Here is a 15,806-nt window from a genome sequence, read left to right on the forward strand (position 1 = left end):
TTACAGAGAAGAACAAAAAGGGGAAATAGAGCACTTTTTCAATCCCAGTGGGAAATTACAGCGTCACAGCTGCTACATCACACAAATCATAAAACAAATGACATAAAGACACTCGAGGAGGAACATAGGAAATATTCACAAATCAATACAAAGCCATAACTGATAAAAACAAACATCTAGAATAAAATAAAGTCTGACAAAATAGAGGCAAACGTTAAAACAATATAGTGCTTGATAATATACATTAGTAGATAGTATGTGTACTGGACGGAAAGGTTCTGGATTATAGATTAATATATGATAAAATATACACTGAATTTATTTGCACACATAACACAAACATGCACACATGGTAAGTACATGTATGAAATAATTCAGGGATATGAAAAAACATTGGACATTGTTATTGTAATGATAATACATTTTTAGAGGCTCAGTAATAGCTTTACAATAATTGCCATTATAATAAATTTGCTAACAGTTCTTTGTATTTTCAGCATCATTGAGGTGAAAGGTCGGTTGATGGTGCAGCTTAAAGCCCATGTCTCTGTTATGCATATATAGTGTACTAATGTATGTTATTGTAAAAGTGGTTTACCACTGAAAGAACTCGCTACTCTTCAGACAGAATCAAGGTCACCACTGCACGATTTCACAATTCATTTTGGGATTATCCAGCATGTCTGTGTGTTTGTGTGTGCCAGTGTGATTTGATGTGTGCACGTACACACACGTGTGAACATTTTCCTCCTGTGCCGGCTTATAGTGCATCATGCCACAGCTGGACAACACATGGGCGCATCTGTCAGTGCCATGAAGTAGAACCTTTTCCAGCAAGGCCAAGGCAATCTTTTTCATTTCCCTCGAGTTTTTTAGCCTTTTTTTTCCACCCTTGTTTTCCATGGAGAGCCTATGAAAATGCACAGTACCAAAAAATGCTATTACCTTTTCAAGAGGCTATTACTGAGGTGTCGGTGGCAGCACACTGATATGAATGTGTTTGTCTTTTACAGAAACTGGAGTTAGATCGCTTCATGCTCTACGCTCACGGACCAGATCTGTGCCGGGAGTCGGACCTGCGACACGCCATGGCCAACTGCTTCGAGGCTCTTATCGGTGAGACTCCCACGAGGCAAAAAATAGAAGCAGGGATGATGGTTGTGTGGGACAACCAAAAAGAGGAATACATTTTGAGTGAACTAAATATGGAAATCTATTCCTGAAAGGGTAGATTTCCATATACTGAAAACAAATACTGGCTCTCAGCTCTTATAAACACAACACAAAAATGAAGAGGGGGTTTAATACTCCAGTTTTAGTGGTGTGCTGCTTTGCTGGACTTTGCAGCAGCATGTAGGTATTTTTATTGGTAATGCCTCTAGGCATAAATATGTTTAATTCACCTGCTTACTCTGTATGCTTTGAATACAATTGAAACGTTTAATAGTTTAAAGGTTCCATATTGTAAAAAGTCAGATTTCCATGTCTTTTGTTTCCTAATTATTATAAACCAGGCATTGGGGCCGTATAAGTACTGTGGAAAAAAAGCTCAATCCACAGAGAAATGCACACAGTTTGTATTCAGACATTCTTTAAACGAGCTGTCAGGACATCTGTGAAGTTGTGATGTCACAACTATACTATAGATACAGTTGATATTGGTGTAAATGCTGCAAGTGCAGCTTTTAAACTCACATAAGAGACACAATTACATTTACTATAGATATGATAAATTTAACTTACTATATTATTCTTTTTAACACTATGACATAATAGACAAGCATGTTTTAGTGAATTCCATGCACGTTTCGAGACAGTATAGCAGCGCTAACGTTACTCCACGCCATTAGCCTGTGTTTTTGATGATGTGCTATAATGTTATCACGCAGGGATTTGCAGCTTCAAGAACTACAGGTCATTGGATGCCCTTTGGATGAAGCATTAGATCCTCTTTGTTTAAAGTATTTCACTGCTGGAAAGATGGTCTTTTCATAAAACTGGGCTATCTATGCAGTACAAGGACGCAAATACTTTTTTGAAATTGGTGCTACATGACCAGAAAAAGCAGAGAAAAATGACTTTTCCACAGCAAACAATATGACTGGTAACAAACAATCTCAAATTATATTTAAACAGTGACTTAAAATATGTTCCTGAAACCTTTTAGGTGAGAAAAAGGCAACACAGTTACAGAACCTTGGTTTATATTTGATCATCACTGCCTAGTTTTAGCGTTTGATCTAAGTTTGGTCTGCATTAAAAAGAGAGAAAGGGTCCGGTATCTCTTTTGATCTACTTCTTTACTCTTTGTGTCTGTGATGGCAGATATATGACAATGCAGAAGCACAATCTATTATTGAAGCAACAGCACTAGAGCCAGCAAGATTTGACCTGAGTGATGAGCAGGGAAATCTGGGCGCTGGTAAGATGGAGGAAGTCTACCACAGTTCATTTACATATGCTACCCACATTGTTAAGTACAACACTGTTTGAAAATCGGCAAACTATCCTGTTAACCAGAAACAGCCCCTGAATATAAATAAACAGTAATTTTAGCATGTGTAGAACTAGTGTATTTTCACATCTGGCTGGGTGAATTGAAGGCTTATTTCAACCAAACCAGAGTTGGTGATTGTTGGAACAGTGAAACAAGAAACCAAGATGGTTTCTGTGAGTTTGATTTTTTTTTTCTCTTGACTTTGAATGAAGTGTGTTTATGATGATAAAATTACTGTTTGTTTCAATGGAGTCTGATGGGTTTGAAGATAGCAGTTTCAGGCCTGTTCAGTATGAAACAAAAAGGGTCTTGCTCTTTGACAAAATGCTCATCTCTGTAGGAATTCTCTCCATAAGCTTGTCAGACACTTATAATAACCATATAAAGACAGGAACTGGCGTTACATTGCTGTTAGGGTCATTCCATGGCTGCAGTGACAGTGCATAAACACTGAGAGGGTAGATGTGGAAGACCAGGAAATGCTGACCAATCAGAGCAGATTGGGCTTTTTTGGGAGTAGGGTTAAAAAGACAGGTATTGAAACAGAGCGTTTCAGACAGAAGACGACTACAGGTAAATTCAGGCAGAGAGCGTGAGAAAAATAATGTGTTTTTTGTACAATAAAACATGTAAACATGTTGTAGTAGAAACCCCAAACACAAGTATGAACCTGAAAATGAGCGTAATATTGGACCTTTAATTCGGGATATGTGTGTGTTAAGCTGTGTAAATAGCTGCAGTGGATCTCCCATTAGGCCGTGGAAACAATACACAGCTTTATTGATCTCAGGAGATGTGGTTTGACCTCTGGCTGGACAGGCAATCCCCGGAGCAACCCTCTCCTTTACCCGCACCAAACACATACACAAGCTTGCTATTCATCTTCGCTAGCAGTTCAGTGATAGAGTTTGTGCAGTGATTAGGACCTTGTTCTCAAATCCTCCCACACGAAAACCCTCACACAGAAATCATGGTGGGGACTGTCTCGTTTTCTCCATCCAACCCCATGGGCAGCGCAATGCTAAGCCTCGCTCCTGGAGAGCTGCAGAGTCGGCAGCTTTCCTCATCTTATCACCATCTTGATTGAACCAGTTCAGCCATCTCTGCGCTCCCCTGATGATAGATACAGAAAGTGGGTGGCTTTAAAGAGATCTTCTTCGCGCCCCCCACCCCCCTGCACCAAAACAGCAGTGCGCAAAGAGTGGCGGGGAAAGTGCTGACTGGCACCACGGCCCCCTGTCGGCCCCGGGGCCCCGTACTTGTTACGGGTTCATTATCGGCAGAGACAAAGTCATAATCTATTCTGTCCCGTGGCTGTCGCCGCCTCATTGCTGCACACATCCGAGCAAGGCAGCAGGGCCATGACACCGGGTGCCTCTCTTTTCTTCCCTCCCCTTCCTCTCTCGTCTTCTATTTCAAATTTCAACTTAATAAAAGTGATGAATAAACAGGGCTGCTGTTATAAAGGAACCTGTGAGAAAACCGCTGTCAGAGTGCACCCTGTGGTGATGGGTACTGACTCAAAAATATCACCCCCCCCCATCACACCACAGACACACATGCTGAGGGGCAAAACATGCACACATACACACCGATTCAAGACGTACAAAGTCACTTGCATTGAGAATGCCGTCTGATGTTGCCTCTTTTCTTTCACAGAGACTTTTGTCATCTTCATTCCAGTTTTTTTTTTAGCTCAAACGCCTCCTTTAAGACCTCGTCGTTGAGCAGTCTATCTGTCTCTACCCTCCCCCTGTCTCTGACTTACTCTTTATGTCCCTTTGCGTTCCTCCGTCTCTCTCTGTTCCCCCCCTGTGATCTAGAGTTTGGGTGTTATTAGGTGAAAGATGTGCCACGCAGATGATGAGTCATCATGTCACTCTGTCATCTCCTCCCTCCCCCTCCTCACCCTCCAACTTGCTCACCGAGTAGAGCATTTTCTCCTCGCAAGAAGAACTCGGATCGCTCGCACGTGCCGTAGGATACGAGGGGCTCACAAACGCTGTCATTTCATCCTCGTGCACGCTCTTTCCATCTGACAGAGACGTCAAACCACCACTTTCCCAAAAGCAGCAGGCACCACATCAACAGACATGTCGCTGCCTTGTTGTCTGAAGGTACCATCATTTTTGGATATTTTTTTTTTTCTATTTTAACACACCTTTTTTCCCTTCCAGCATGCACCTGTGTCGAATTCAAATGAGCTTCTTTCTATACACCGATTGCTGTGATGGAATATGACATGCTCATAATATTTCCAAGGCCCTGGCAGATAGCTTTAACGGCTTACTATGCATGTTTTCTGACCTTTGTTTTATTTGTTTCTTTGCCACAGTGACCATTGAACCTGGGCTTTGTTGGAAATGGCAGATAATCTCCTGCTTTGCATGGGCAAAGCTTTTCCCTCCATGGAGCCGAGAATGTGTCTATCTCCTAACCCTGAGGCAGGGCCATTCTCTTGCTCGAGACAGAGAGAGAAAGAAAGGGAGAGAGCTGGTAGAGAGAGGAAGAATGGAGGGAGAGCGGTAGAGGAATGGAAAGCAAAGGCATCTGCAATGCAAATGGGTGCCCTGCAACCCTGAATAATTCAAAGTGTTGAATGGAAATCTTGCTTTTCTGATCCCCTGTCATTAACTTCTGCCGGAGTGGGCCATTCTCATTTGGGCTCTTTTGGCCTGCGCACCTCCCATTCTGTAGCGCCCCCTCCCCCCTTCTCTCTCTCACCCTCTCCCTCTGTACTTTTGCTCTTGCCCACTTTACCTCTTCGTCTTTAGGAACCACTTTCTCCCTCCGCTTATTCATAGAAACTCTGCACGCCTGTTGCCCTCCCGTTTCCCTCTCAGGTCCTCTTCACTGATAAGCCACGTCGCTTCCTTCCTACCAAACTGTTTGAAAAGAATTGAGAGAAGAAGAAAAGAGGCCCCACTCTGTTTTTATGGCCCTAATTTCCTTGTATAGTTGATCTGTGGATTATACGCTGCCAGCAGCCATGGGGGATACAGATGGTGAACCTTTGTGAGGGCCCCTCTCTAAGCTCTTCCTATTAAAAGAACGGAGAGAAAGGATTATCTCTCACTTGCTGAATATCAGATTCATACACAATGCAGCCGGTGTGTTCATTGAGCGAGTGCTGCTCCCTTTGTTAATTGCCGCAATGGTAGCAGTGGTGGAGTTGGTTTCTCGCATGCCCTCTTTTTTTTTTTTTGTTTCTCCGTCTAACCCCTCCCGCTCCGAACCTCATTTTTTGAAAAGTAAGATGTTTGATGTTACAATGCACTCAGCCTGCCTTTGTTGCCGCTGTGGTGAAATTTCTATTTTCATGTTTTCGTTTCGTTTATTTTATTTTATTTTTTTTAGCCTTTAATGTGTTGCTTTCTGTGTCCGTCTGCTGCTTCAGCCCCCATTGAGCCGAGAGGGAGCGGCTTAATATATTATTTGATGGATTAGAGCCTGAGCGTTTTTGAATAATTCATTCTAGGTTATTAATGTGACTGTCAGCCGCTGGTGTTTCATATGCCCCTGACTCTGGGTTTTTATTGGTCACTGAAAGCCCACAGACATTGGAATTCCATTCCTAAACATAACACTGTACAGTCGGCACGGCTGTCTGCATTAGACTCATGACAGATGTGGAGATTCATTAGTGGCTGGCCTTCTCTGGCCATGACTGATATCCTCTACAAAGCAGTGGCTGAAAACTTGGTTAAAGTTTGTAAACTGTGTTCTCTCTGACCTGTATTACATTTGCAGTATAGGGTTGGGCTCCGTGAGGTTCTGGTTCTATGGTTTGGTCCAGTTTAAAGTTAGGAAAATACCCAGATTCATAAACCTCAGTGTGTAACAAATCTCCAAGGTGAAGGCTGCAAAGAGCAGCATGAAAGTGACCATTCATTGAAACAGCATTGCATAGTGTAGCATTACAAAAAGGTAATGCATGTTGAAAGAGCTGGAATATAAGTGCACTGAACTTTGAGTTCTGAAAGGGACACATCACCCCAAAATCAAAAAACATATTTTTCCTCTTACCTGTAGAGCTCTTTTTCAGACTAGATTGTTTTGGTGTGAGTTGTCGAGTGTCGATCTTGGCAGTAGAGATATCTGCCTTCTCTTCAGTATAATCGAACTAGATGGTATTCGGCTTGTGGTGCTCAAAGCGCCAACCCCCCCAGTTTTCTTCTTCATCTTTTATTTTTTATTTTTTATTTTTTGGGGTGATTTCCCAACTTATGCAACTGAAATTTAGATTTATAATAAGGATAATAATAATAATAATAATAATAATAATAATAATAATAATAATATTTTTCTATTTATAGGCGCCTTTTCAAGACACTCAAGGTCACCGTACAGGCAAAGACAGAGAAAATAACAGCAGATTAAAAATATCAATGAGATAACATAAAATGAGGTAACATAAAAATTATATAATAAAATAATAAAAACAATATAACAAATAAATATTCAGCAAAACAAGTTTACAGTAGATGAAAATTCTGTGTAAACAGAAGATGTGTGTGCATCATTTTTATCAATAAAAATGAAAGAAACAAGCAAAACAAAGTAAATATAGAGAGCATATATCTAAAAGTCCCAAACAAAACAAAATCGTATATACACATTAAAGTTGAAAGCTGTTTTATTTTTTAGATAATCTGAAAAATATTTCCAGTGTATTACACATTTTCACTTCCATCAAAATACATGTTTTTCCTCTCTCCTGTAGATGTTATTTATCGGTGTTATTGATTGTTTTGGTGTGAGTTGCAGAGTGTTAAAGATACCAGCTGTAGAGAGGTCTGCCTTCTCTCCAATATAATGGAACTAGATGGCACTCAGCTTGTTGTGCTCAAAATGCCAAATTGTTTTTTGAAAAACTCAACAGCAATGTCTCTTTCCAGAAATCATGACGCGGTTACTCAAGATAATCCACAGACTTTGCTGTGAGCAGTTTATTACAGGAAGTAATTTCTGTCTACCAGCCATATTACTGCACAGAGGGAAGCATACATCCTCAGCTAGCTCACCTAGCACAGCTGAAGTAGTTGAGGAGGATGCCATCAGTGTTTACATCTCACTCTGATACGAGTACGAGTCTCTCATCCATGAGTAGATGTAACCCTCCTGCGCAATGGTATGGTTAATAGGTGTGGTTTGGTAGAAAGAAAATAGTTTCATCCATAAAACTGCACACAACAAGGTCTGTGGATTATCTTAAAAAGACATTGCTGTGGAGTTTTTCAAATGTATTTTTTTGGTGCTTTGAGCACCACAAGCCGAGTGCCATCTCGTTCTATTATACTGAAGAGAAGACAGGTATATCTACAATCGGCAACTCACACCAAAACAATCTAGACTGATAAATAGCACTACCGGTAAAAGAAGAAATATTGTTTTTGATTTCAATCACATTTTCCTGGAAGTTTCAAAAGGGCTCCAGTGCACACTCAGATTCACTGTCCCCACTACACTGTCAGTGATTCTTCTTGTGCATATTCTGGGCAGGTTCACCTCACTTGTAGCCTCTTTTATTGTGCACTGGCTTCCCTGGCAGTCAACAACTCAGTGGGTTGAATGCGCCAGAGCTCTGAGACTGCAGAGTGATTTGGCCCAGGCATGATGTTACTGCGAGATGAGCTGCAGAGAGATGCTAGCATATAATTGCCAGTGGAGTTGGCTGGGTGTCTTTGTGAGCTGTGTGTATTCAGAGCGTCAGCTGCAAGTTTGCAGGCTGACGGGGTGGACTCCGAAGCACAGATCTCCGTTTTATGATTGCGGCAAGTTGTGCGATTGATTGGATCGCTTTGGGGCACACTTTTTGCACGGACAGCCGCCTTGTCAAGAGTGTTCTCGCTAGAATTAACTGCATATCTTGGTTTCTTCATCCACAGGCCCTTTGATTGACACCAAAGGTGTTGCTTTGAGATTTTTAATACCTTTTAAATCCCTTGAGGCTCCCCTGGTTTCTCCCTTCCTCCCTGCTTACCCTCCACCTTCTCCTTCCTCTTGGAAGAAGTTTTAAAAATCTAATAAGAAGGAAAAACTTTGAGTTTCACCGACTTTGAGGCCTTCATTTGGTGTACTCTCCAAATCTGCTGGGTCATCAAAACATGAAGAAAACTGCCTCCCAGCTCCACCCACACACCCCCAGCTACAGTTTTCACACACATGAATGCATTATGAGTGATAGTTGAAAGACGTTCAAAACTTGGTCCTGGGAGGGAGTTCATATCCTCCCACAGCTGGTCTCCAGAGGAAACATCTGCTATGAAGCAGCGTCTAGAAGTGAGGTCCACATTATGGTAAAACCACAAATCTCAGTGCTGATGCTTAGTGGAAAACATCCTGCGAAGAACCGCTCCCCTCTCTAGAGCCCGCTGCGGTCAGCCTCAGTGAGACGCTCACCCCAACATGCCAAGATTACAGAGGCCTGCTTACTGATACACATCTGCAAGGGGTGTAGCAGCCTGCTGTGTGTGTGTGGACTTCAGGAGGAGTTTAGATTTATAGATGTTGATTTATGGACCTATTGTGTTATGATTTTGAATGGTTAGTCAGGGCAGGAATTTCACCCTGTCTGGCCTTGATGCTCCTCTGAAAATCATATGCCCATTGGCCGCTGTGGCCTTGGTGCCCTGCTTTCTGCCTGTCAGTGTATTTTTTTCTTTTCTTGCCTCTCTACCCTCTCCTGTCAAGTCTGCCCTGGCAATATTCGTACACGGACTTGATTGGTCAACAGTCGGGCGTGTTCTTGATAGGCCTGCACAATATGTGGAAAATCTGTGATGATATGTGCGACAAAATTGTTCAATATTGCGCTGACGATATGACTTGCGATAAAGAAACACATATTCAATTGGGCATATTTATGATACAGTTCCTTTGTCTTTCTGCTTTAGTAGGTAATCTGTGATAGACCCCAACTTTTTATAGCCTTTCCTCCGATTAAATAAATGAAATTAATTGTTTTGAACATGCATATCTTACTGGCCAAATTGTAAGCATATTGGGTATGACTATGGTAGTATTTAATTATTGAAAAATGGTGCAGTAATACAGCTTGAATTGTTTTTTTAAAAATACGCCTGTGTACAAATTAATGGAATATTGTAATGATTTTAACATCTAATTATTAAAATTGCTGCAGTGAAAGAACAAGAATGTGATTGAAGATATAGACCTATGTATGTCAACAAAGGAAAATAAGAAAAAATAGAAACTTTTCAGTTTTAAAGAGCCTGTGTGACCTTTTGAGTATTGATTGCTGAGTTTACAAGTTGCACTTGAATGCACCATAAAGTCCCCACCAGCTAAAACAAAACTTGCCTCCTGTACAAAGCAACGTAGATTTAAGAGTTTACTAGCTGTATCAGAGCGCACTATGAAGTCCCTGTTCCTGTGTTAGTGTCAAACTGAGATCAAACTCTGACAAAGGAAGTGCTCCGGACTTTGTAGCCAGTTTTACGTAGTGGCCAAACCATGTCACTACAACTTCTGGGTTTGTCACGTGATGCCATGGGACCCAAAAATACTTTTTTCCCACTGGAGTAACATTGGGAAAGAGATATCTGTAAATGAGTGGTTACTTTTTTTTTTTTTTTTTAGCATCACAACCCCCAAGAAAGGACTTGTTTCATTGTCGGGATTTGGTCCTGTCAGTCCAGTAACATTTTGAAAACCTAGAAGAGCTGCACAATGAAATAATCGTAGAATTAGCAGAGTGCTAAACAGGCAGTTACTTGCCTAGCTGGTGAAGTCTTTATTGCACTTCCTTTATGGCCCAACGATTTGGGTAATTTCAAACCCAAGAAATTGAACTTCTTTGGCTTCCTGCATCACTGAGTAACTTTTGAAGAAATGAACCGGGTTCCACCTCCAATACTGCACTCTGCTGCACTCTGACCCAGACAAACATGAGACTCTCAACATAGTTTTTTAATACATGACTATTTTGGTGTAAACATTTACCTGCTACAGTGTGGCAAATTGCCTTCAGAGATTTACTCGCTAAACCGAAAATTTCATCACGTTTCTGAAAGTCATTTGGGATGTATTGATTGTGCATGTTCGCTTTGCGGTGACAATGAAAACATGACTTATTGATAAGCACTAGTTCCTAAGCACTAGTGCGCTCTTTGGCACCATCTGGAACATTTGTTAAATGAAAGCACTGGTAAAATGTTATGATTGATGATTCAGAGCACCATGCTCTTAGTGTGGCTGAGTGTATGTTGGGCACTTAGCACCAGTGTGCCAAGCACAGTGAAAGTCAAACTTAATTGTTCATTAATTTATATAGACATAGATCGCTCATGTCCTCAAACAGCAGCGCTCTCAGTATAGCGAAGAGCATCAGATTGGATTTCAGTCAACACGAGTGGTATGACCAATGAAAACACAACCATGAACGAGCTCTGGTTTTGAAGTTTCTGACGAACTGATCAGCACAGCGCATGTGCAGCTCTCAACAGAGATAGAAAGGAAAAAAGATGGCTCACTCCCCTGCTACTTCCATCAGCTCTGGAAAAAACAATACATTGAATTCAGAATGGTTTTGATTAAGTGTCATTTATGTTGTTTATTAATGTCATTGACTATTTCTCCATAGAGAACCATCCAATACATAAATCTGATATTTGACACAATATGTAAACTACATGCAATGAGTATGTTTCTCACACACGTATGCATGAATAGATGTGATGTAACTAGAAATTATCATATACTAGCCTCATACACCTCATCTGACTGCATCCAGAAAACGTAGAATCATCAATAACATTCAGAAATAAAATATTCTTTTCATAAAAATTATGATTTTATACTCGAGAAGTGTTACACTCTGTATTAAAAAGGCATTAATGTTTTCCAAAATGGATTCATTGATTCAAGTGAAATCAAATCATGAGGCCTTGCTGCCCTGGCATGTGGCCTTTGTGCCTCGCTGCAGGCCAGGTGGCCTTGCCCCTAATTTTACTAAAATCCAGGCCTGATCTTGAGCATTGCAGGACCTCTCTGTCCAAAAACCACATTAACAGGTGCCTTCCAAATTCACAAGCTACTTTCATTATTTTGCCACTCAACTAGATTTTTATATTAGTAAAGGGCCTCCAAATGAATGAGAGCTTGTTACTAGCCAAAGTAGCTGCTAGGGTGAGACAAAGTTGTCGGGCTTAATCAAATTTTAGGAACATTTGGGAAATGGCTGGTAGTAATTTCCCACTCTGTTTAGAAGTAAAGGGCATGCAAGGCAGATAGAGTGGGTGTGCATTTGTGTTTGTCTTTGTGCTAGGTGGTTTGTTTGTATTTCTTTATGGTTTCGGTTATGTAGGCTGCATCTTCACTGTTTGTGTGTGTGTGTGCGTGTGTGTGTGTAAATGGCCTGTTAGCCATCTGAAAGCAGTTTCCCTCCCCAGATGATGAATCCCTCATATGTTTTTGATGTCGTCCATGAAAGCAGTTTGAGCATTTAGACTTGCAACCGCACCGCGCCCCATTTCCACTGGCTCATTTATGCACATAATAAAAACCGCTGCACGATTGTATACCCAATTTGCCAGGTGGTTATTGCTTTCTAAATTGAATGAGCCACCCTAAGTGTGATGGTTCGAAGTTGTACGCAGCTTAAAGGCACCATGATAGTGTCACTGATTTTAGTAGAAACAGTAGAAGAGCAAAACAACAAAACACACAAAGGAGAGTCGACTTGTGCAAAAGGGGCTGACTATTGCAACTGAATGAGCTGGAGACACTGCATATCTTTCCCACAGAGGGAAAAATTTGGGATACTTGTCTTGTTCTTTGCTCGCTGTGACAGCAGCTCTCTGCAATTTGGGACCAATCCTCTATCGAATTTCTTTCTTTGTCCCTTGTCTTTTGTGTGTGTTTGTGTGTTGGTGTATGCACATGCTGTATGAAATGTGTTTTTTTTCCCCTCACAATTCAAGTTGGATTCACCACATTCTGTTTGTTGTGTGGACATCTGCACAGATAAGTCATGCCTGAGTGTGTAGGTGTGCGACAAAGAGGGTGTTATACTTTTGTCCACACTGTCCATGAATGGGTTTGAGCATAAAGTCTGTATGTGGGCTCGTATGTGTTTGAGAGCCCTATTCATACCTAAACATGTGACAAAGGCTCTGCCTGCCTCAAGTTTGATGTTTATGTGACCTTGGCCAGTTCCATCTCACTGTGATGATGCAACCATCCATTCCTCCCCCCCCCCCTCCTCCTCATCCTCCTCCTCCTCCTCCTCCTCTTGCGCTCTGACAAGGGGGAGGTGGATCTGCACGGGAACCCTGAGGTCATTTTCACCGCCAAAAAGCAATAAAAATGCACTCCTACTTTTAATAAAGCAATTATAACTCATTGCCGAGTTCAATTAATTTTAAGTTTTCCATTAGGAGAGAAGTCTGAAATTGCCTCAGAATTGCTAGAATTTTTTCACACCAGCAATGCACTGCTGAAATGTAATGCTTTTCACAGTTACTTGAAATCTGTGTGGGTTTTCGCATATTATAGAAAGTCTCCTGCAGAATTTCCAGCAAATACTTCACACAGTTTGCACACACTCGATTGATTAAAGGTATTGAATTTGTTGTCATTCATGTTTTTTTTGTTTTGGTTTTTTTTAGGTGCTGTGTATTTGGAAGGAGGCTTGGAGGAGGCCCGGCAGCTCTTTGGTAGACTGCTTTTCAACACAGGGGTAACTGACAAAATGTTTTACTCTGCTTTAATTTGGTTTCTCAGTAGTTTTATGTCCAGCTTGTGTATTTGCATGTCTCTGTCTTTTGTGGACACTCATATGTGTGTACACATCAGTCACAGAGATGAGCAGCGGACACGCTTGACATGATTTTCCTATTTCGATTTGTGTGTAATGTTTTCACCAGACCGGCCTCTTTTATTTGTTTAAACCCACACACTGCGTGTTTTGGCAAGTACCACGTATTGCACGATATTGTGGCCTTGCCAGCCTCAGAACCTGAGATCTCACATAATCTTGCTTTACCCCTGCAACACTTTGGACTAGCTGCTTATTGTGTGTACACTGATATGCACAAAGATAAAACAATACAAGAAGAAAGAAAATCTGGATGAAGCCGTAGCATGGCTGGTATATTTTTCGAACTGGAGGTGTGGAACATTGAGGTTTGCCAGTTTTGAGCAGGACACCTGCTATTGTTTGAGTGTGTGCATGTGTGATCAGCAGGCATGAATAATTGATGAATGGATCAGTATTTGCATTTATCTTGGCAACAAATGTTATGAGTCAATTAAATAACTTGCAGCACATCTAGTATGTAGCAGCAGGCTTTGGTCTAATTGGCTATTGAAGGTGTTTGTCTGAGATTCAATTGGTGACTCCCACACTGCGGGACACACAACGATCTATCAGACATGTTTGATCAACATGGGTAGTTTTCAAGAGACTAGCTCAGAGACTTCAGGACAAAATGTTTGAAAACCTCACATGGAGGAACAACTGGGGAAGGTTGTCTAATTGGGGATCATCCCTCCAGTGACAAATTTGCTAGAACTTTTAAATCTATTTAACTTGACTAAAAAGTATTTTTATACCTCTGAGCTGGCAGTAGTTTGGGCAGGAGGCATTATGTTTTCAGATTGTCTGTCTGTCCATCCATCCCATTCTCATGAATGGGATATCTCAAGAATGCCTTAAAAAAAAAAAGCCTAAAATTCAGCACTAATGTCCACTCGACCCAACGATGAACTGATTTGATTTTGTGGTAATAGGTCAAAGGTCAAGGTCACTGTGACCTTGTCTCATTCTTGTGAATGCAAGCCTTGAGGGATTTTCTTTCCAAATTTGGCACAAATGTTCACTTGGTCCCAAGCATGAACTGATTAGAATTTGTTGGTTAAAGGTTAAGGTCACTGTGACCTTGCATTTCTAATTTTTGTGAACGTAATATCTCAAGAACAGCTTCAGGGAATATCTTCATATTTGGGCAAGGTCACTTTGACCTTGCTTAGGTCTCAAATCCTGAACGGGATATCTCAAATATCCCTTCAAATTTGGCACAAATGTTCACTTGGACTCTTCAATGAACTGATTTAATTTTGGTGGTCAAAGGTCAAGGTCACTGTGACCTTGCATGCATCTTATTTTTGTGAACGCAAAATCTTAAGAACTTGAGGGGACTTCTTGAAATTCGGCACAGAGGAAGATGTGTGTGAAGCACCTGTGTTTTCACAGACGTGCATATAAGGCAGTAATTCTAGCACTAACTTTTATTGTGACATGTTTTTTTCAGGGTTCAAGACCAGTAATTCAACCAAAAAAGTCTTTTCAAATTTTAGCTTTTTATTTACTTTTTTTTTTTCGTTTTTGACAAAACAGTTAGCCTTGATTTGTCTCCATTTACTTGGTCAAATTTACTGTAAGTCTTTTCTGCTGCGTGCCCAGCCATTGTGTTTGAGTGCAGACTGTACAGTATTTGTTTCCATGTGGAGAGCTGAAACATCCTTGGTTCTGTTTTACTGTCATCCTCTGGCCATGAACGTAGACAGCAGTTATCACATTATTGAGCTGACATGAATTGGAGGTCTTTATTTGTATGAGAGATTCCCTTGTAAAGACTGATTCTGTGAAGCCGCTGAACAGATGTGGATTTAAAACCCACAAAATGTCAAGTATTCTAATAACTTTATTACGAAGAGCAGTGCAGCATCTATTGGAACGGGAAGAGGATGGATACACCGTTATCAAGACTGTTAAAAACAGTAGTCAGCATACAGACAAAGACACACATGTACTCACAAACATGTCTTCTAAAGGCAAAAAAAAAAAGAAGGCATTAAGCACATCGATATCCCATGGCTACAAAAGATACCTGCTGTTATACTGTTTGTTTCATCATTCAGGGAGACAACAGAGAAACACTGGGTGTGTTTGTGGTAAAATTTCCAGATGGAGCATCCGTGTACAGTGAAGAAAGAAAAGATTAAGACAGGGTGTATTAGTAGCATGATTGAAGGAAAAAACAGGAACCCAAGTAGACAAGGAGTATAATATCAGATTCACAATTCTTTATATTGTGGTCAATCTGAGTTGAAGTCTGTATTTTGTATAAGAATAATAACAATACAACTGCACCACAGGATCTTAGATTAATGGTCATGAAGGACAAGTGAAAAGCAAGATCTTAAAATCAATTCTAAAATCTAATGGGAGCTGGTCAAAGGATGGCCAAACGTGGGATATGTGATCTGTATTCTTTGTTCTGCTTTAAAGTGTCTCTTCAGCATTTTGAACTGCTGGAGATGAGTGTGAGCTCTGCAGCTTACA

The 15,806-nt window shown here is 40.9% G+C and overlaps 1 protein-coding gene across 1 annotated transcript in view; it reads left to right on the plus strand.

Moving 5' to 3' along the window:
* drosha (drosha ribonuclease III) overlaps positions 1-15,806 on the plus strand; it is a 161,637-nt gene that overhangs the window by 83,371 nt on the left and 62,460 nt on the right. Inside the window, exons 22-23 of the mRNA XM_049564597.1 lie at positions 1,014-1,116; positions 13,129-13,199. Of these exons, the coding sequence (XP_049420554.1) occupies positions 1,014-1,116; positions 13,129-13,199 (174 nt within the window). The remainder of the gene's footprint in view (positions 1-1,013; positions 1,117-13,128; positions 13,200-15,806) is intronic.

Source organism: Epinephelus fuscoguttatus, linkage group LG21 (assembly GCF_011397635.1).
Source record: "Epinephelus fuscoguttatus linkage group LG21, E.fuscoguttatus.final_Chr_v1".
NCBI lineage: Eukaryota > Metazoa > Chordata > Actinopteri > Perciformes > Serranidae > Epinephelus > Epinephelus fuscoguttatus.